Genomic DNA, 23,481 nt, shown 5'->3' on the forward strand with positions numbered 1-23,481 from the left:
GCGTGGGGTGTGACTGCATTTGTGTTGGGGGGAGGGGTTGTGTGTGATGCATTGTGACTGAGTGCGTGGGGGGGTTGGGGGTCACGACCGAATGTGTGGCGGGTGGTATGTGGGGCGTATAGGGATCGTGACTGTGTGTGTGGGGTTGGCCGCATCAGAGCATTTCCAATTTTTTTTGTTTTGTTTCTTTGCCACCACAGTGTTGGAGAGTGAACTTAACTCAGTTCTCCCTCCCCGCATCGTTCGTGTGCCATGGCACTGTGGGTGGATATAAGGTATGGAAAGAGCCTCTGGTCCACCCCAGCCCCAGGGTCGATTAAATGAGGTGCCTCAGGGAAGGAGGTGCCGATGTTCTCTGACCCACCTCTTACCCTGTCCCAAAGCCGGTCTGTTTTTGCAGTAGAGAATTTTTCTTGTCGACTTTCTGCAGCATCCTAATTCCCTGATCCCCACTGTGGCAATTACATTAGAGCAATTCCAAAAGATTGTCATTCTCGGGGCTTCTGTACCAGGGTGACCTCTTCCAGCTGAGGGACACAAGTCTTTGGGAGAAATACTTCCTTCCTTATGTATTGATCTCTCGCCAATTTTGACCACCTTCCTGCTGTCCTTTAATATCCGTTAATGAGGGCGAATTGCTAAGTTAATTGCAAACCTCAAGGATCTCTTATCACCGTTCTCCCATTCTCTGTTTTTATAAAGTTGGTTAATTAAGATGTTTTTTCTTTAAAAAAAGTTTAAGAACCTTTAAGAAGTGCAGAGTTGCTAGTATCAATGTAGCATCTACTTAATCCTTTCGACTTTTCACAGCAACATAAAGCAGTCTGACGTGAGGATGACTTGATGTATAATTGAACGTTCAGCAGTGCTAATATATATTGTGTGACATTCAAACTAGCTAGTTGACCATTAAGCTGCTCTGAATCAGTAAGCTTTGGAAAATAATATTCTATAGATTACCAGTTTTTAAATTAAAGATGTCCTTACTGCCTTTATAACAAAAACTATGTTGTATGCAAATATTTTGCTTAAATCATTTACCTAGTTTGCTGTTTTACCTAGCTAACAGGAATTTCTAAGAAGGTGTGCATGATGAGACCACGAGGCCCCTCACACTTGCCACATCATTCAGTGCGATCATGGCTAAACTCTTTCTTGAACTCTATTGTCCAACCCTATTCCATGTCCTTTTACTTGCTTAGAAACCAAAAACTATCTGTCTTAATTTTGAACAAAATAATTGACTGGTCTTCCAGAGCCCACTGGGGTGGATAATTCAAGAAATTTGCAGCCCTTTGAGCAAAGAAATTTCTTGTCTCAGAATGGAATTATTGTGCTCCTTGTCCCAAGACTGTAGGCTCTTTCTAGCCGGGGTCCCAAGCTCAGTGCTGTCAAACACACTGCAAATCTTACATATTTGAATGAGATGATCTCTTACCCTCTCAAACGCCAAAGAATAAAGATCCATTCTACAGAATTCCTACTAGGACAATTATTGCACGTATCAATTAAAATTTGACTAAAATACAGTATTAGAAATCCTTGGTATATTTCAATGAATTGCAACAGAGGTAATTAATTTCATTTTCGTTAATGTCATTAATTTAATTCTGCTCTATCGTATAATATATTGTAGAATTTACCCCAAGCAGTAAGCAAGTTGGAAATAGTTTCATTGCACTTGGCATTAACATGTGTTTTCATTACAAACCTCTTCCTCAAATTTTTAACTAACAGTTTTAATGGTTCATGAATCGGACAGTTTTCTAAATCCACCAGTTTTTGTTTTGCTTTATAATTTTTCACATTTTTATCTGATCATCCTCCAGGATGATTCTTCAAACTTTTCTATGATTTTATATATCCCATCTTAGGAGCCTCCACTCTTTCAAAATATTGAGAAAACTGAGCTGTTCCTACAGTGTGATTATTTTAGTAAGTTTACTCTTTCTGCAGACAAACTTGTATTTGTGAAACTAATAATGTTCTGTTTTTCCCCATCAATAATTCTCTGTACAGGCACTCCTGAACTGCAGTATGCTGAACAACATGCCTCTACCTTTATAATGCCCATTGCTAAATACTGCTGCAAAGTACTGTGTACATGAAGGGCATGAAAACTTTCTAGCTATGGCAGTTGTAACTTTCTACTCATCCCAAGGCTATAAAGTATGAATCAAAACAGCCAATCAGCTCATTAAGTTTGTTCCTTTCATTGAAAGCTCATGATCCCACCTACATAGGAATCAATTGGCTCACTATTGAAACATAATATTTGTTGCAATGTGTATTTATCTTCCTTGAAAATCTTAGACAATCTTAGACAAATCTTGTCTAAGTTTATTGCACAGACTGTTGAATTATGTCCTGATTTGAATCATCTTCCTAGGAGGAACTATATTCAGTTTGTTTTTGTTCCTGTGTCTGGGGAATTGCTGTTCCATGCATGCAAGACCAAAGTTTGAAACTCCTTGTGAATTTCTAGTATTCATATTTGGGTCCCATCCATTTGGTGAATATAGACATGCCATTCTGTCCTCAGGTAGAATGATTTACATAAGTACTGTCAGATCTCCAAAGGTAATCTGGTAAAACTTGAACAGTTAACTTATTTCCACTTTTGTGCTAGTGAAGACAATTTTGCTGGTCCACAATAGATAACACTCATTAAAGTCACACAGTAACCGTCATAGAGAAACAGACCCTTTCAGTCCATGCTGACCAGATATTCTAACCTAATGTAGTCCCATTTGTCAGCACTTGGCCCGTATCCCTCTAAACCCTTCTTATTCAAATATCCATCCAGATGCCTTTTAAATGTTGTAATTATACCAGCCTCCACCACTTTCTTTGGCAACTGAACACTTAATGAAAAGGTCCTGGGAATAAGTAGACCTTGGAGTGCAGATTTCATGGTTCCTTGAAAGTGGAGTCGTAGGTAGATAGGATAGTGAAGAAGGTATTTGATATGCTTTCCTTTATTGGTCGGAGTATTGAGTATAGGAATTGGGGGGTCATGTTGCATCTGTGTAGAAGATTGGTTGGGCTGCTTTTGGAGTGTTGCGTGCAGTTCTGGACTCTCTCCTGTCAGAAGGATGTTGTGAAACTTGAAAGGGTTCAGAAAAGCTTTGCAAGGATGTTGCCAGGGTTAGAGGATTTGAGCTGTAGGGAGAGGCTGAACAGGCTGGGGCTGTTTTCCCTGGAGCATTGGAGGTTGTGGGGTGACCTTACAGTGGTTTATAAAATCGTGAGGGACATAGATAGGATAAATCAACGAAATCTTTTCTCTGGAGTGGCATAATCCAGAACTAGAGGGTTTGGGTTTAGGGTGAGGGAGCAAACAAATTTAAAAGGGGCTTAAGAGGCAACCTTTTCATGCAGAGAGTGCATGGTAGAGTGTTTAATACATATATATTAAAAGCATGCTATTCTTCAATTTGATATGCCACTTCATAATGTACAGCAAAATGTGTAATTGTACCAGCTCCCAAAGCTGTTCCTGGGGGATAGGGGTTGTGTGGCGGGGGGATGCTCCATCTATTGAAATTGTACTTTTATTTCATTAGCTGTCATTGTTACATTGCAGACATGGACTTTTTTCTGCACTGGGTGAGTTCATTTGTTTTATAGCTTGTCCCTGTGGAGGTCTTCTAAAAGCTCCAAAAGTTTTAGAAGTAAGGTGTACATGATCTTGGATTTATATCCGTGTATTCTCAAGCAATCAAACTTTCATCACTAAGAGTTTCTGACTAATACAACAAAGTTGCAAAATAAAACATCAGTGCAACTTTCTTAATGAAAATACCATCTTTTTTTTATTGTTGAGGGGAGAAAAGAGGAATTTTAGTCTAATTTAATTACAGGACTCCTGGAGATTTTGGCTATCTTCTATCCTAATTGAAAGTTATGCATCCGATGCTTGTGTTCCACCTACCAGCCGGGTGGTGTAACTTAGAAACAGAATTCATATTTATATTGTTTGTGAATGCTTTCTAGCCTTTCCTATGATGTGATTTCTGCTTTAATCATTTCCATATACTGTATATCTTCCTCAATTCATGTTTTTAAATAGCAGCAATATTCTTAAAATCAGAATTGAGTGAATGCACATTGTTTTTATATTAACAACCATACTTCTTTATTAAGGTTGGAAACATTACCAGAATTTAATCTACACTATATTTTTGTACTTAATATCCAGAATACTGATCATCTTATAGTCATGACACAATTGACTCTGGCATCCTAAACCTCACAACTGTGTCATTTTGGTTTTTTTTAAACTGTTTAAACCAACTGAGTTGCATTATTTGTTTGGCTTTAAAGCCTGCAGTCTTTATTGTATTTCTGTTGTCATCATTTGTGTTTACATAGAACCTTTAATTTAGAAAAGTATTCCAAATATTTTCATAGTCGACAGTAAACTTGAAAGTTTGGAAGCAGGATGAAAACTGGTTGGTAATGACTGCGAATTTTAAATTGGATCCTAAAGAAGAGGTCTTGGAAGATTTTATGATACTCCAAAGCACAGGGCCTCGATGGTTGAAGCCATGCCACTAACATTAAGGTGAATACAGAGACATTTGAATGAGAAGCTCATAATATTTGGCCTATTAGCAGCAGGTACTGGAGAAAAAGCCTGTAATTGGAGGAGCAACTTCTCACTGATTCTGTCCATTCTATTTGCAGCATGACTTTTCTCTGGTTGCCCCATGATTGAATTTTGCTGGGTATTTGGAGGCCTTCTTGTACTTTGAATCCTGGAATTGGGAGACATCAGAAATGGATTTGTATATGGGGATGAAAATTTTAAATTGAAAGTTGGAAGCCAGTGTAGATGAGCAAGGGCAAGAGTAATGGGTAATTATTATTTAGTATCAGGCAATGGAAATTTGAAAAGTTGAAACTTATGCAGAATGGATGGCTAAAACAGCTTTGAAATAATTGAGTCTGATATTGTTAAATATTTTAAGAACACATGGGCTGAGGTGAACCAAGGAGAAAGGAGATACTTTGTAACATAGTAGATCAGTCCCAAGCTAAAGTTGCTGTTGCATCAGATATAAATGCCACTCAGTATTGTTCAACATGAGACAGTAGTATGGAATGAGTGCCAAGAGTCTGAGAGATGGGGTGATTTTGATTGATACTAAACCACATCTAAAGGTCAGGTCAGGTAAGGGAGAAGTGCGTGCAGAACCTGATTCCACATTCAAAATTGAATTGTCAGCTTCTGATTTTTTTTAAAAATGGGGACAACATTATGCATCACCCCAGTGGGTTTAGGTTGTTTTCAAACTTTGATTTTCTACCTTGTAACTATTGTCTGACATTTTCCTTGGAAAAGAATAAGTCATGAGGGCTATGTGATGTCCTTCCATAATATTAATGTAGCCCAGTGTTTCTCAATGTGGTCTTTAAACTTATTTTTTCCCTCACAGCACCAGAAACCCGGTCTGATTCCTGCCTCGGGCAACTGTGTGGAGTTTTGCACATTCTCCCCGTGTCTGCGTGGGTTTCGTCCAGGTGCTCTGGTTTCCTCCCACAGACCAAAGACATGCAGTTTAGGTGAATTGGCCATGCTAAGCTGCCCGTAATGTTCAGGGATGTGTAGGTTAGGTGCATTGGTCGGGGAAGTGTAGGGGAGTGGGTCTAGGTGGGGTGCTGTTCAGAGGCTCAGTGTGGACCTTTTGGGCCAAATAGCCTGTTTCAACACTAGGGATTCTGAGATTATCATGTCTATTAGTAATAGATTAGCAGTAATACTTTTAATTGATCAGATGGTCCAAAACATTTTGACTGAGAAGGGAAAATTCATTGATTAATTTTTTGTTTACATATTATTATTCAGATCCTACAGTAAGGTATTCAGACTCACATACAATTACAAAAGTTATTTTGAGATGTAACAAATTTAGAATTTGATTCTTGCATTGGATTTGTGTGTCTTCCTGTTCTGCTGGCAGTGAGCTGTTTTCATTAAATCACGTTGCTCTACATTGAATACATTGCTCTAAACACAAAGGTATAAGAAATGAGATATTTTCGATAAAAATTGGTGCTTAAGAGTATTCACAAAAATCGGAAGAAACAGCGTATGATGTATTGTTTATTATACACATTATTTGTCAAACAAATTCAGAATGTATTAGGCAAGCTGAGGACATAATTGCTGAATTTGACTATATGCATGTTTATGTTGCAGAGGTTGACAAAATAAAGGAAGATGGTCAGCAATCAAGTTGTACTGGAGTCAAGGGCAGCCCCTAAAAACTTGTTGGATGAAATGCACAAACTCCGGATTTTATGCTACTTCTGTGATGTAACTGTGCAGATAGAGCACCAAGGCAACAAAGAGGAATTTGTTGCTCACAAAGCTGTATTGGCAGCTGCCAGCAGTTACTTTAAGGAACTGTTCCTTAATGAAATGGTGAACACTAAGATTACTATCGTTACTTTGCAAGACATTTACACAGCAGACTTTGCCTCTTTTTTGGATTTTGTATATACTGCAAAAGTCGAGGTCGAAGCCGAGAGGGTACAAAGATTACAGGAGATTGCAGAGAAATTGAAGTGCAGGGAACTAGCCGAAGTTTGCAGTCAAGTAAAATCACAGATACTTGAGTCAGCTCTAATGGACTTGGGCAATTTGGCTGATTCCCAGGGAGCAGAAGGAATTATAGACAATAAACAGGACAGTGATTGTATTTCAATTTCTTCTCAAAACACATCAGCAATTCCTTCAACAGTAGACATTCGCCAAGTGTCCACTGCCTATGATATTTCTGATGAAGAGAAATCTCATGATCAAGATTATAAGCCATTGCTAGTAACCACTAGAGCCAAAGGCTGGGAAAAGTCAGAAAAAGAGAAGAAAATGGGGAAACCTTTCAGTGGAAAGGCCAAGCGAGCCAGTGGAAGGCTGGCAGGCCGAAAAGTCTTTTTGGAAATTCCCAAAAAGAAATATACTCGTAAGCTTCGTGAGCAAGAGAAGGTTGATCAAAATTTTGAAGAGGGATCTGAAAAATTGACCTGTGTAGAAGATAACCAAGTTGATGAAGACCAAGTGAAAAAAGAAACGATGGCTGAAATTGTTGAAGATCCAGATGAAGAAGATGGGATGATGGAAGGGGACGATGATGAAGATGAAGCAGAGAGTGATAGTGATTTTGAATTAGATGAGGATACCAAAAAGACACCTGATGAGATTGAGAAAAAGAGAAGAGGTGGAAATTTTAAATGTGACAAATGTGAGAAAGACTTTCAATATGAGAAGAGCTACTTGAAACACATAGAGCAGAATCATGGTGTTACGCCTGAAATAATTTATCGCTGTGACACTTGCAATCAGACTTTTGCTAACCGCTGTAACTTAAAAAGCCACCAAAGGCATGTCCATGTTGAAGAGCGTCGCTTTCCATGCTCACTTTGTGGTAAAAAGTTTAAAAGGAAAAAAGATGTGAAGCGGCATAACCTTCAGGTTCATGAGGGTGGTGGAGAGCGTCACTTATGTCTGCAATGTGGTAAAGGACTGAGTTCCAAAACTGCTTTGAGACTCCATGAAAGGACACACACTGGAGATAAGCCTTATGAGTGCACGGAATGTCATGCTAAATTTTCTCAGCCATCTGCACTGAAGGTGCACTTGAGGTAAAATTGTGCTGAATAACTTTTTATAGTATGGATTTTGAGCCACTCAGTTATCTCTGCATGGATTTGAGGTACTGTATAAACTCGTGTAAAAGTCAATTTTTTTTAGACGTTTTTAAAGTTGAAATTAGGAGATTGACTATTATGTAAGTATTGTTTTCGAGGGGATGGAATTCATGCTTGTTTTGAGTCAAAAATGGGCATACAAGAGCCAGATCACAATATAATTCTTTTTCCTTTTGTTTATTATTTTATGAACATTATTGAATATTTGTCTACAAAATAACTGTGTCCATTCTGCCTCCTGCAGTAGAATGGTACTGTCATACCGTATTCCAGTTACCAGTACCGTAAAATGCATGTAGGTCTGCACATACCATATATAGTATAGTAATAGTTTAATTTTTTTGACTACTTTTTAAGGTTAAATTTATGTGGTCAACTCGACAAGGTTCCCATGGGAGACTGATTAGCAAGGTTAGATCTCATGCAATACAAGGAGAACTAGCCATTTGGATACAGAACTGGCTCAAAGGTAGAAGACAGAGGTTGGTGGTGGAGGGTTGTTTTTCAGACTGGAGGCCTGTGACCAGTGGAGTGCCACAAGGATCGGTGCCGGGCCCTCTACTTTTTGTCATGATTTGGATGCAAGCATAAGAGGTACAGTTAGTAAGTTTGCAGATGACTCCAAAATTGGAGGTGTAGTGGACAGCGAAGAGAGTTACCTCAGATTACAACAGGATCTGGACCAGATGGGCCAATGGACTGAGAAGTGGCAGATGGAGTTTAATTCAGATAAATGCGAGGTGCTGCAGTTTGGGAGGGCAAATCTTAGCAGGACTTGTACACTTAATGGTAAGGTCCTAGGGAGTGTTGCTGAACAAAGAGACCTTGGAGTGCAGGTTCATAGCTCCTTGAAAGTGGAGTTCGCAGGTAGATGGATAGTGAAGAAGGTGTTTGGTATGCTTTCCTTTATTGGTCAGAGTATTGAGTACAGGAGTTGGGAGGTCATGTTGCGGTTATACAGGACATTGGTTAGGCCACTGTTTGAATATTGCGTGCAATTCTGGTCTCCTTCCTATCGTAAAGATGTTGTGAAACTTGAAAGGGTTCAGAAAAGATTTACAAGGATGTTGCCAGGGTTGGAGGATCTGAGCTACAGGGAGAGACTGAATAGGCTGGGGCTGTTTTCCCTGAAGCGTCAGAGGCTGAGGGGTGACCTTTATAGAGGTTTGCAAAATTTATGAAGGGCATGGATAGGATAAATAGGCAAAGTCTTTTCCCTGGGGTCGGGGAGTCCAGAACTAGAGGGCAAAAGTTTAGGATGAGAGGGGAAAGATATAAAAGAGACTTAAGGGGTAACCTTTTCACGCAAAAGGTGGTACGTGTATGGAATGAGCTGCCAGAGGATGTGGTGGAGGCTGGTACAATTGCAACATTTAAGAGGCATTTGGTTGGGTATTTTAATAGGAAGGGTTTGGAGGGATATGGGCCGGGTGCTGGCAGGTGGGACTAGATAGGGTTGGGATATCTGGTCGGCATGGACAGGTTGGACCGAAGGGTCTGTTTCCATGTTGTACATCTCTATGACTATTACAGGGATGACTACTTTTGAGGGTCTGAAGTTCATGTTCAAGTTCAAAATTCATACAGTTTCATTAGCCGAAGTCCAGTTGATGTCTAAACAAATAAAGAAGAAAAACACAAAAATTACAGTAATTCTGACAATCTGGAACAGAGAGCAACAAGCCGGTAGACTGGAAGATCCAGTCGGAATGGAGCGGTACACCCAGCAGACTGGAAAGCTGGAGTGGAGTGCAACGGGCAGGCACACTGACTCATAAATGTTGATCTGTTATCTGTGAAGAACTAGGGTCGACTTATATTGAAAATTCCAGATTTTTTGATGAAAGGTAAGAGGTTAACTTTACATGAGATCGACTTATACTAGAGTATATAAGGTAGTTCAGAGGATGTCCCAATGATCTTGTTAGTTACAGCAATATAATCTACACATAATTAAAGTATAATCTTGTGCCTTTTATGAGCAAGATGGAAGAAGTAATTTATTCATGTAAAAATATGCAGAAGAGTTCTTCATCTTGAAATTTCTTTAGAAAACTGCATTTTCTTTGAAAGCATTGTTTCATTGACTAGGTGATTTGCTAACCAAAGTAAAAAGGAAATGTTCTTGAGCATGCATATGGTGAGACAACCTCATGCCTGCCATTCCACTTAGCCAGACTCCAGTCTGTGGTGTTGATTTTTATTTAATCAGCAACTGCAATTCCTGGAAGCCATGCAATAGCCACCTCTTTTCTGAGTTGTGGAAGTGAGCACCTTGATAATGTGTAGCATTGTTTGTCTTTCAACGAGTGCATAAGTAGTTTGTACTGAGGCCTCATTGGCAGAGATTGCCTGTCCTAGCTTGTGCTGAGCCTCTTTATTAAGGTCCAATTTTCACTCTGCTATTTCAAAGCCTGCCACTTGACAGATGGGGTTTGTCACACGGAACTTAGAGTCATAGAGATGTACAGCACAGAAACAGTCCCTTCGGTCCATGCCGACCAGATATCCCAATCCAATGTAGTCCCACCTGCCAGCACCTGGCCCATATCCCTCCAAACCCTTCCTATTCATATGCCCATCATGATGCCTTTTAAATGTTGCAATTGTACTAGTCTCCACCACTTCCTCTAGCAGTTCATTCCATACACTTAACCACTGTCTGCATGATAAAGTTGCCCCTTAGGTCTCTTTTATATCTTTCCCCTCTCACCCTAAACGTGTGCCCTCTAGTTCTGGACTCCCCCACCCCGGGGAAAAGACTTTGTCTATTTATCCTATCCATGCCCCTCATGACGTTTATAAACCTCTACAAGGTCACCCCCTCAGCCTCCAACGCTCCTGGGAAAACAGCCCTAGCCTATTCAACCTCTCTATAGCTCAAATCCTCCAACCCTGACAATATCCTTGTAAATCTTATCTGAACCCTTTCAGGTTTCACAACATCTTTCCGATAAGAAGGAGGCCAGACTTTCATGCAATATTCCAACAGTGGCCTAACCAATGTCCTGTATAGCCGCAACATGACCTCCCAACTCCTGTATTCAGTACTCTGACCAATAAAGGAAAGCATACCAAACGCCGCCTTCACTATCCTATCTAACTGCGACTCCACTTTCAAGGAGCTATGAACCTGCACTCCAAGGTCTCTTTGTTCAGCAACACTCCCTAGGACCTTACCCATTAAGTGTATAAGTCCTGCCAAGATTTGCTTTCCCAAAATACAGCACCTCACATTTATCTAAATTAAACTCCATCTGCCACTTCACAGTACATTGGCCCATCTGATCAAGATCTCGTTGTAATCTGAGGTAACCTTCTTTGCTGTCCACTACACCTCCAATTTTGGTGTCATCAGCAAACTTTGCCTCTTATGCTTACATCCAAATCGTTTATAAAATTATGAAAAGTAGAGGGCCCAGCACCGATCCCTGTGGCATCCCACTGGTCACAGGTCTCCATTCTGCAAAACAAAAGCTCCACCACCACCACCCTCTGTCTTCTACCTTTGAGCCAGTTCTGTGTCCAATGGTGAGTTCTCCCTGTATTCCATGAGATCTAACCTTGCCCACCAGTCTCCCATTGGCAACCTTGTCCAATGCCTTACTTAAGTCCATATAGATCGCATCTACCACTCTGCCCTCATCAATCCTCTTTGTTACTACTTCAAAAAACTCAATCAAGTTTGTGAGACATGATTTTCAATGCATAAAGCCATTTTGACTATTCTTAATCAGTCCTTGCCTTTCCAAATACATGTACATCCTGTCCCTCAGGATTCCCTCCAACAATTTGCCCATCACCGAGGTCAGGCTCACTGGTCAACAGTTCCCTGGCTTGTCCTTACCACCTTTCTTAAACAGTGGCACCACGTTAGCCAACCTCCAGTCTTCCGGCACCTCACTGTGACTATTAATGATACAAATATCTCAGTAAGAGCCCCAGCAATCACTTCTCTAGCTTCCCACAGAGTTCTCGGGTACACCTGATCAGGTCCTGGGGATTTATCCACTTTTGTGATTCAAGACATCCAGCATTTCTTCCTCTCTAATATGGACATTTTTTCAAGATGTCACCATCTATTTCCCTATATTCTATATCTTCTATCTCCTTTTCCATAGTAAATACTGATGCAAACTACTTATTTAGTATCTCCCCCCATCTCCTGCGGCTCCACACAAAGGTTGCCTTGCTGATCTTTGAGGGGCCCTCTTCTCTCCCTAGTTAGCCTTTTGTCCTTAATGTAATTGTAAAAACTCTTTGGATTCTCCTTAACTCTATTTGCCAAAGCTATCTCATGTCCCCTTTTTGCCCTCCTGATTCCTCTCTCAAGTATATTCCTACTGTTAGAGAATTCCCATGGGAATTGTGACAATTTGTGATGTACAACCAATGTTATCAAGAGAAGATTCAAAAGTTGAAAAGAAAGTCGACCCTAGTTACGTTCTGGAGTCTAGAAGCTGGTTAGAAACCAGCAGTATTGGGATGCCATTGTTCCCTCTCATTCTTTACAGTCTGTTTGCGCACTGCAGTGCATAGTCTCTAAGATTGTCACATGACCATGCATAGGCATAGCTTAAAACACTTAATTATGCATGGCACATTCCTGATATCTTTTGGGCCACAAACCCATACTGTTTAGAGGAAAGATTAGTGGTGATTTGAATTTATGTAATGTTTTACCTGTACATCAGTATGACAAACAAAAGTATGAATGCCAAACAGGTAAAAGAGAAAAATTAGAGGGGGAAGATCTCAAAGCATCAGAGAGCAGGGGCTTAAGGTGTCTTTTGAAGATAGAGAGAAAAATAGCAAGCCAAAGTTTCAAGAGTGGATTTCAGATTGGAGTGTAGGAGCATGCTACTTTCTTACATCCCCTTTTCTCCTTTGGTAATGAGATTGGGAAAGAAGTAAGGGAAAGACTTGCTTCAAGTATTTTATCATATTTTTTGGACTGATATTGTTAAAAAAAACCTTTCAGGTCAATTTGATAGTATTTGTGAACCCCCACTTGAAAATTGAGATTTTTGTCAGAGTTACGAATGCATACCTAATTTCAGAACCTTCAAATCAAGTAATCACACTGCCACTGGTTGTTTTGATGTTGTAACTGTACTGCATGCAGCATTGGAAAGGGCATTTCTGCTTTAGAATTTAATGTAGTTCTTATGCAATTTCATGCAATGTTTTGTAATTTGATTTTTTTAAAGTAAATTTTTTTGATACAAGTATATCAATACTTTCTTTCTCTTGCTCACACTCAAGGGTCCATACCGGTGAAAAACCATTTGCCTGTGATGAATGTGGTGCCAGGTTCACACAGAATCATATGTTGATATATCACAAGAGATCTCACACAGGTAATTTGTTTTTCACTTTTCTGAATTCTATTTGTATGTCTACTTGAAGCAGTTCAGTTTGTACAGCCTGAAACAAGGTGTAAAATACAATCAAAAGTTGTGATTCAGCTACATCTCCTAGCTTATTAACAAGTATCTGGAATTGGCAGCGCTGCTTGAAATAGCTGATAACCTTGGAGCTGTGCCATAGCAAATGGCATATATATGAAAGAAAGTGAAAATAAAAGCAAAATAAATTGGTCGTAATAAAGAATAAACGAATGTTAAACATGATATGCCTGTGCAAGTAAAAAGTGGCTCGGCTGATCTGTCTCTGGAAGTACCTCAACCCAATTATTATGGTCCACAATCTGTTAAATTATCACCGCTATCTATTGAACAGTTTGACCTCTGGAAGGTAAGTACCTAGACACTAGAGGAAAAAAGTTTCTGAATGAAGAGTATGGTAATGGAGGAAATAAAATGGAAGTATCACCTTGCAAAGAACTGTCTCGCATCTCTGTTGCAATTTGTAATATTAAATCAAGCTGTGAAGAAGTCAGTTTGGTTGCTTTGACAATCATGTACAGGTGAAGAAAAACTTTTTTGCTATGACATAAAACTAAATGTAACAAGGCAAAAACTTTAATTTTTCAAAAAGCCTTTTTAAAAGTTATATTTGTGCAGATTTGACCATTTATTTTTACATTAATTTTCTTCCCAGCTTTTCTTTAAGTGTTAAACAGGCCTTTATTGTTTTCATTGGACTGCTGTGCTTACAACAATCACTCTTAGTGAGGGTGTGTCATTTGGATGTCTACAAGCTATTTACCTCATGTGAACTGCAGCTGAGCCTAACCTTGGCTAATCTGCACTCATTCAGTTTAAGTAAAGGTCACTGGATATTGGTCAGGAGCAAAACCTTGGCCAGTTCTCCTCCCCTTATCTTGTTCTACTGCAGTGTTAACAGATCAAATAAGCCTTCACAGATTGGAGATTGAACTGCTTTGTGCAGCTTACTGTGATAAACTGTTAAGGCCCGGGGCATCCTTGAAGAAACCTCCTTAATGTTTTGCAGAACTCCAAAAAAGAACATATGTGTTTTTGTATAAGTAATAAGTATTAGAAATAATTGTTACTGGTGTTTTTCTGGATATTTCAGATGTGTGAAGAAATTTAGGAGCTGCTGGTACTCTAAAGTTTGAGTGTTTGTCCAAGTTTAAATGTTTGGTCAAGCTCTGCAGAACCAGGATCTTGAGAGGAGTCAGGAATTTATTAAGTTTGTTGTGCTTTGACATATTCCCAAGAGATATAATATGGTACTTTATGAAGGCAAGTTTGATAAAATGAATTTAGGAGAACAAACTCATAAGTTTCAGCCAACCGTGTTGCAGAAGAAATATTGATGTATGTAGCCACTACATATCCAAAAAGAAATTATATGTAAAAATAAATGGTCATTGAATCTAAATACGTGGTAACAGAAAATGATGGAACAGCACAGTTGGACTCCAAAGCAAAGGCTACGTTAGCATTTTGGATACACCTTCTTGTGTCTAAAATATTAGCATATTCTTCAAGAAACTGATCAATCTGCTGTATGTTTCTAAAGTTTTCTAGTTTTTATTTTGACTTTGACTCATTTTCTTTTTACTCCCTTTTACACGTATATAATATCTGAAAAGGACTGCAAACTGATCGAATGACCATAGGACACAGGAGCAGAAATAACCATTTTGGTACATCCAGTCTTCTGTGCCATTCACTGAGTCCATGGTTGATCTGATCCTTAATATCACTGTCTTGCATTTTCCCCATAACTCTTGATTTCCTAACTGAAACTATGCTTTTCAGCCTTGAATATAATTAACGTTGCAGCCTCAACAGTCCTTTATGGTTAAAAAAAATTCCACAGATTCAACACCATTTGAGAGAAGAAATTTGTCCTCATCTCTCATAAATGATTTGATTAGATTACTTACAGTGTGGAAACAAGCCCTTCAGCCCAACAAGTCCACACCGACCCGCCGAAGCGCAACCCATTCCCTTACAATTACCCCTACACCTAACACTATGGGCAATTTTTTTTTTAGCATGGCCAATTCACCTAACCTGCACATTTTTGGACCATGGGAGGAAACCCACGCAGACATGAGAATGTGCAAACTCCACACAGTCAGTTGCCTGAGGCAGGAATTGAACCTGGGTCTCTGGCGCTGTGAGGCAGCAGTGCTAACCACTGTGCCACCATGCCGCCCATAAATGTGTGACCTCTTATTCTGAAATTATGCCCTCTGATCCTAGTCCGTCAGGCCTCCGTGCAATGTTAATATATCCAAGCTCAATAGATAATAGGGAAAACAAAAAGAGAATGGAGTATGCAAATAGGAAGTCTTGCTAAAACTGTATTGGCACAATTTCAACCATGTCTAGAATATTGTGAAGTTTTGGTCCCCTCGTAAGTTCCTTGAATATTGTGAAGTTTTGGTAACTTATTTAAGATGTCTAAATTGTGCCTTGTACAGTATTAGCAAGCCTGCCTATTTTTATATGCCATTCCTTTTGAAATAAAGGCTACTTTTCCATTTGCATTCCCTGTGCCTGCTGATCTTGGATGCCACCTTTTTGTGATTTATGTAAGGGTACCTCCAAAACTCCCTCTGTTGCAACTTTCTGCAGTCTGTCTGTGCTTAAATAATATTTGACTTCTATTTTTCCTGCCAAAGTTCATAACCTCACATTTTCCTACATTATATTCCATTTACCATACTTTTTCCCACTCACTTAATCTGTCTATAATCCCTCTGCACCTTTTTGTCAGTTTCACCTCCTGCCTTCCCACCTATTTTTGTGCCATGTACAGACTTGTTGATAGTACATTCACTTCCCTTATCGAAGTCATTAATATGTAATATACATATAAATTCCTGATTCTATCATTATTTTCATGTTATTCAAATAATCACAACAGTCACTTTTTAACAACCCTACTATTAACTTCTGAGAAACAAGAAATGGGGTGTGAATAAAACTGAGCTGAAATGATGCTTACATTTTATTAATAGACTTAAATTAACATTCTGATCATTTGTTTTTCAACCATTACTGTTTTCAGTGTATATGAATTTTACATTTTGTACTTTCCACTTACTTCTACTTACTATACTGAACATTGGGACTATTTAATCAGCATTTTTTAAAGAAAGTCAATGCGTTCCTGGCCTTTGTTTTTAACTGGAACATTCATGCCTGTAATTCGCAAGGAAGAACGTCTTGCTTGGATTTGTCCTACAATGAAGACTTGTTTACCAGAAGAGGAATGCTACTGTGGCCTGTGTTAGTGCTTTCTGGTTGGTCAAAAATGAATCTATTTGAATCTGTGAGCATGAGTTAAAAAAAATTGAGTGTCTTATATGGAAATTGAAATTAGAAATATTGTAGAATTTTGAGAAAATGCTTTTCTTTGAAGTAAAATCGGATATTATAATTCTGATGAAAATGCACAAGATAAATCTCAAATTGCAACCATGACTAGGAAATCCTTGTTAGATTTCATTACTCACCTAAAAGCTTCCTGAAACCATCATTAAAGTGTGTAATTAAACAATGCATTCACTTGATTGACTTGTAGCTTGATATTTTTAGTTCTGGAATTTGAGACTCTTGTGGCATAGCGGTAGTGTCCCTACCTCTGGACCTAGAGACCTGGGTGTATGATAACATCCCAGAGCAGGTTGTTCAGGAAATATCTCAATTCTAGAATATCACCATTTCTTTAGCATTTGATCTACTTTAATGACAACAATATTACTGACAGTGCAGCTGATTTCTCAGAATGGATTGCAGTTAGTACACTGTTTGGAAAAGGAATGCTTCAGCCAAATAACTATTCTTTCTGCTCTCCATGAAATTCTTGATAATTACCTTCTAATTTGTTTACATACCTCAAAGGCAACGTCGGTTGTCATTTTCATCAATTCTGATAGCTTTGGAAAATCTGAACTACTACTTTCACCTGGCCAATGGAAAGAGAAAATGCAGGTTTTTATGTAAAATGTTGAGAAATACAGTTGGAGCATAATGGAAGCAAAGTCTTGAGTTATCTTAATTTCCCTTCTCTCCTGCTTTCACTATTTGGTCACAGGTTTGTAGTTTAGTTTTAATTTGTTTCAACAAAGTGGTGATAATCTCTGCTTTTAAAATAAAATCTAAATCATAACTTCAACTGAATTGCAGCAGAAGTTTGAATTTTTTTAGCCAAGGTTGAAAAGTTATAATCCATTATGTTGAAAAGATGAGATGAAAAGCAAAGCAAGCTTTAATGTTAAAAGCTTGAAAGATTGCAGCAAGAAGATGATTGTGGGTACATTCATAGCTTTGAGATCTTGTGAATAAACTCTTCATTTTCTTCGTAGGAAGAAAATGAGAAGGTAAAACAGCAAATTTGCAGCTTGGAGAAATTTTGAGAAGATTCATCAAACATCTTTGATAAAACAGAAAGACATGACAGTTTGCAGTCTAGTGAAAGGGGGAAACGCCTATCCGATACTTTTTCTGAACTGAGAAAAAGAAGAGTTTCCTTAGGTTAAGACGTTTAAATGAAAATTAAATATATGCTTGAATAAGAAACTGAATTTCTTGAAGGCATCTTTAATATGGAAGAATTTTGGATACTCTATTTGAACTGAGAAGAGATAATGCAGCCTGTATATTAATTGACTCTAGGCCATTTTTAGTATCTATTGATTGGATTTTCAAGACACATGAAAAAAATCAGGGTTTTGATGCTGAACTTTAGCTAACAAGAAGTGTTGTTTTCTTTCTAGTTAAAGACATTAACAAAATTACACAGGAAGAAAAAGAATTTAATATTTTGTAAAGCTGTTTAGAGTCCAAATGTGGCAAAACCCATCACAAATAATTTTGATGCAAGATCACTCTTGTGATGAAGGCCCATACAACTGGAATTTGTACATACCTAGGTTCAATACAGTGCAGTGCAATTCAGCTAATCAGTATTTGTATAGTTGGTTGTGGGATAACTATTAGCGAAGACTACTGGAAAACTTCCTTATTCTTCCATGTGTTGGGACCTTTTGCAATCACTTGAACAGATAAACGTGGTTTTGTTATTTTGCTCAAGAACTATTATTTATGCACTCAGAGACACATTCTTCCATTTATGAAAAACAAAGCACTCTACAGAAGCATCAAATAAATAAGATTTCTAGTTCCTCATCAAAATGTTTTGAGATGGTTTGTAGCTCAGGTTGAGGTTCTGGTTATAGGTTTGTTCACTGAGCTAGAAGGTTCGTTTTCAGACGTTTCGTCACCATAACCAGGTAACATCATCAGTGAGCCTCTGGATGAAGCACTAGTGGCATGACCTGATTTTTATTTGTGTTCCTTGGGTTGGTGGTATCATTTCCTGTGATGTCATTCCCTTTTTATTCTTGGGCTGGTAAATGCGATCTAAGTCAATGTGTTTGTTGATATGTTAATTCAACAAACACATTGACGTGGGTCCCATTTACCACCCACTGAGGAAAAAAAGGGAATGACATCACAACAGGAAATGACACCACCAACCCAAGGAAGTCTAAACACACAAATAAAAAACAGACCATGCCACCAGTGCTTCATCCGGAGATTCACTGATGAATTTACCTAGCATGGTGACGAAACATCTGAAAACGAACCTTTGAGCTCAGCGAATAAACCTACATGCAGAACCTCAACCTGAGCTATAGGCTGTCTCAAAACTCACTAACATCCTATCAACTGTCTTCTAAGAGGGAGTGGTAAAATGGGTTAAATGCAGTAATGATTAATTAGGTTGATTGTGATTAGTCAGCATATTGTATACAATGTTACCGTTACAATCTGATTTCATATTGTCTGATTTGGGGGACCTCTTTCATGAAGTGGTTGAATTCAGGCTTTACAAGTTTTCTTATAAAGCATAAGTTTCTAAACTGCAGCGCATGCATATGATCTATACCACTAGAGCATTGGCTATTTGAAACAATGAGCAAGGTTATAGTCTCAAGTTGACTTTAATGAATCCACAATCTTAACTTTAGAAATGTTCAAACAAATGGCATGAACCATGTCTAGTATGTTCCAGAAATTCATTTTGATTCTACTTTATTTGAAGTGTCTCAGTACTTATGTTTTGTATTGTCTGGACATTGGGAACACAATAGAATGAAAAGTTTCTGCAAACTTGTGGCATGTAAGTGATATTTGCATACTACAGTTTAAAAGCAGCTTTGATAGAACACAAATATAGAACACCTTCTCCACAATGGCTAAAATTGAAAATGCAGCATCCATGTAGACATATGCCTTGTATAATTGTTAATTTATGAAACTGGTCATTGTACTGAAACCCATTATCATGCTTTGTTTTCCCATTCTCAGCTTCATTGATCCACATTTGTAGAGCGGTTACATCAGTTTGTCATGACTGATTGAGTTGATCTGATCATTTCCTTTCAGACATTTATCTGTGTATAATTCAGCATTTTCTGTTTCTGTTTTGGAATTCTAGCAATTACAATTTATCTTTTTATCTCAATTAAGGAATTGTCACTGCAATTATACAAAACTCGGGTCTAGACTATGTATGGAAAACTGTGTACACTTCCACAGTACACGTTTTTTGTTTATTCACTCATGGGACATGGGTGTCAATGACTAACCAGCATTTATTACCCGTCCCTCATTGCCTTTGAGAACGTGGTGGTGAACTGCTTTCTTGAGCTGCTGTAGGTTGATCCACAATGTCATTAGGGAGGGAATTCCCGCATTTTGACCCAGCAACAGTGAAGGAACAGTGATATATTTCCAAGTTAGGGTGGTGAGTGGCTTGGAGGAGAGCCTGCATGTGGTGGTGTTCCCATGTATCTGCTGCTGTTGCCCTTCTAGTTGGAAGTGGTTGTGGGTTTGGAAGGTTCTATCTCAGGATCTGTCACGAATTTCTGCAGTGCATCTTGTAGATAATACACACTGCTGCTGAGTGTTGGTGGAGGGAGTAGATGTATGTGGATATTAAAGTAGGCTGCTTTGTCCAGGATAGTGTCAAGCTTTTTGAATGTTGTTGGAGCTGCATCCAGCCACTCGAGTAGGGAATATTCCATCACACTCCTGACTTGTGCCTTGTAAATAGTGGACAGGCTTTGAAAAATAAGGAAGTGAGTTACTCGCCACAGTATTTCTGACCTACTGTTGTGCCAATGTGTGGTGAGTCCAGTTGACTTTCTGGTCAATGGTAACCCCAAGGATAGTGGAAGATTTAGTAATGGTAACACCATTGAATGTCAAGGGAAGGTGCTTTAAAATGGTTTAAAATATGTTGGCCTTAAGAGTCAAAAATAGGTTTAAAAAATGTTATAAATGCTCCAAACATTCTGATTGACGGTTACATAAATGTAGGATATATATATTCCATTTAAGAGAGTGAGATTAGAGCCAGACTATTCAGGAGAGAAATTGGGAAAAACCTCATGTAAAGAATGGTAAAAATGTGGACCCCTCCCTCTCGCTTTTCTTCTCAATGTCCCTCTCTCTGAGTAGTAGATGCTAGTTCAGTTAGTAATTTTGTTTGAGATCAATACATTTTTGCTTGCCAAAAGTGTTAAGGGATTATGAAGCTAAGGCAGGAGAATGGAGTTAGGATACAGATCAACCATGTTGATTGGTGGAACATGCTTCAGAGGTTGAATGGACCTCATCTGTTGTCATGTCATCTGGTTACCAGTGTTCATTGCTAAAACATAATTTCTCAAGCAAGCTTATGTAGTTGTATTAATTTCACTGTTTTGTCTTACAGGTGAAAGACCATTTATGTGTGAAACATGTGGCAAGAGTTTTGCTTCTAAGGAGTATCTGAAACATCACAACAGAATCCATACTGGATCAAAACCATTTGTTTGTGAGATCTGCTACCGTGCTTTTGCACAGAGAAATTCTCTTCATCAACATCTTAGAGTTCATACAGGTATCATTTGATTTGTTCTGACTTCGCTTTTTATATAAGCAGTGTGAACCAAATAAAGACCTGCTTCATTTCATTCTTTCTTGAAATCTAAATACTAAACCTGACCTTGTTTTAAATGAGGTTTACTAATTTAGCAGTCACCTGAGCACCTGTATTGAAGGAATGGCATTGCAGGTCAGAGACTCTAGTTACTGGGGGAAGCAACTGCTTAACTTTGATACGGAGATGTTATAGCTGATGAATGGTCTTTGGTCTTCAAACCTGATTCTTTTGGGTGTTATAAATAATTTACTAAACTAAATTTGACAATTTTCTGGACTGCAAATATATATCAAGATCCCTTTTGCTTTTACAATTTCTACCAGAAAACATGAATATCAGCTTACAACAAATCTATTTTGTATATTGTAATCTGCTGACATATTGCCAAATGTTAACGATTCAAATGTTTGAAGCTTTGAAAAGCGGAGACAAGCCTCTAATAATGTCTTTTTCAGGTGAGAGGCCTTACTGTTGTGATCAGTGTGGAAAGCAGTTTACACAGCTGAATGCCCTACAACGTCACTATCGCATACATTCAGGAGAGAAACCTTTTATGTGCAGTGCATGTGGGAGGACCTTTACTGATAAATCTACGCTCAGAAGACATGCTTCGGTGAGTATCTAACGGATGCCATGCAGATTTCTCTATAAGACTGCTTAAACTATAATTTCCTTCACCAGAATATTTTTATTGAAAGTGACATTAAGGAATTGTGAATGAATGTGGATTATGGTATGGCTATAGTTGGGTGTTCCTGTTTCCTAACAAAATTGCAATCTTATGTCATCTACTTTCGCCCAAAATGAAGAGTCTTCCATAAGTAGATTGCAAACACCAACAAATATTATAACCATACAGATTGAGACTTTATCACAAAAAAGCCAGTGTGCATATATATTATTTTAAAAATTCTTGTTTTGTCCCTTTTCATTTAATGTTTAACATTTTGCTTGTATGTGAATTTCCTGTGAATTTTTCTACTCTGAATTTATCAACATTTTATATTGGAAATTGCCCATGTGGATTTGTCTACTGTTCCTTCCCTAAGATACTGTCTTTCTCTTCAGCTTTTACAGCAGCATGTATTTGTGCCCTTCATTACTGCCCAGCAGCATGTATTTGTGCCCTTCATTGCTGCCCATCATTTTGATATCATGTGCGCACATTTTTTGCATTCCCACATTTTTTTCCACTATCGAACTCTTCAACTATATACTCGTTTTTGTTATTAGACAGATCCTATTGTGATTGCCTTCTTCTCACCCACACTCCTAACAGATGTAATGATACTGGAAATCCGCTAGCATAAATTACTTGCGTTCTAGGAATGGTTGTTAATGGATGCCATATTGAGAACATTATCATGTATATGTTGAGTTTTGAAGATCTTTTTAAGCTGAAATTAGAGGGTTGACTTACACATGAGTTATTGTTTTCACGGGGATGAAATTCGTGCTTGGCATGGACAAACGAGCCAGATCTCTCTGTAAAATAGTAAACAACAAAAGGAAAAGGAATTATGGCCACTATTGAATATTTATCTACAAAATAACTGTCTCCATTCTGCCTGCTACCATTGAACAGTACGGTCATACTGATTTCCACTTAAAACTATCGTAAAGTGCATAGGTGTACACATATGTACAAAAGTTAATAGGCATGCCAGCAGGCGGTCAGGCCATCTACCAGGGGAAATTTGTACAACACAATTCATGAAATAAAAACAGAGGAGCAGTAAAAGCAAAAAAAACTGGTAGTATTTTATAAAAAGACTGCATAAAACTGTTAATATACAATAAACACTTTACATCAAAAACTGATATTCTCAGCAAAATACTCTTCTCACCACATATCACAAATATTATGGGATAGTCAGGAAGAGACCCCTGAAAACTAGGGTTGACTTATACACAAGCTAATTGAAAAATACCAGATTTTTCAGTCAAAATAAGGGGTCTACTTATACAAGAGATTGACCTATAAATGAGTATTTACGATAAGCAGAAAGAAAAGAGATTCATTAAGGCCTAGTAAGAGGCAAGAATTGTTGATTTTTGACTTAGCTGACATAAAAGCATTTGTCCTTATGCTTTAAATATTATTTTAAAACTTCTTTAATAGCTTTTATTGTTTGCTATGGCAATCTTTCCTAGCAGTGGAATGGATCTAGAATTTCTGTTTAATTGGCAATTTCATTTCACAAATTATTTTCTCAATGTTCAGCCAATGGTTTTTGAATTGTGAAGTTTTCTGCCTAAATTGGGGCAAGTGTCTCAAACTGAATTCTGTATTTTGCTTCTGATTTTGTTATTCATTCCTCGCCAGCATTTTAGTTTAATTGGATTTTTTCTTAATTTGTGATATTTAATCTCTATCTAATT

At 38.2% G+C, this 23,481-nt stretch overlaps 1 protein-coding gene across 4 annotated transcripts in view; it reads left to right on the forward strand.

Annotated features, from left to right (window-relative positions):
* Window positions 1-23,481, forward strand: part of gzf1 (GDNF-inducible zinc finger protein 1) — a 40,177-nt gene that overhangs the window by 8,327 nt on the left and 8,369 nt on the right. For 2 of the 4 annotated variants that reach the window (XM_043696562.1, XM_043696559.1), the window contains exons 2-6: window positions 4,414-4,567; window positions 6,206-7,650; window positions 12,982-13,076; window positions 20,890-21,057; window positions 21,555-21,712. In XM_043696562.1, the coding sequence (XP_043552497.1) occupies window positions 6,227-7,650; window positions 12,982-13,076; window positions 20,890-21,057; window positions 21,555-21,712 (1,845 nt within the window). In that variant the 5' untranslated portion in view covers window positions 4,414-4,567; window positions 6,206-6,226. Of the gene's footprint in view, window positions 1-200; window positions 276-4,413; window positions 4,568-6,205; window positions 7,651-12,981; window positions 13,077-20,889; window positions 21,058-21,554; window positions 21,713-23,481 lie in introns of all 4 variants that reach the window. The other 2 variants (XM_043696561.1, XM_043696560.1) reach the window with 2 other exon arrangements.

The sequence above is a fragment of the Chiloscyllium plagiosum genome, chromosome 9 (genome assembly GCF_004010195.1).
Source record: "Chiloscyllium plagiosum isolate BGI_BamShark_2017 chromosome 9, ASM401019v2, whole genome shotgun sequence".
NCBI classification, from domain to species: Eukaryota; Metazoa; Chordata; class Chondrichthyes; order Orectolobiformes; family Hemiscylliidae; genus Chiloscyllium; species Chiloscyllium plagiosum.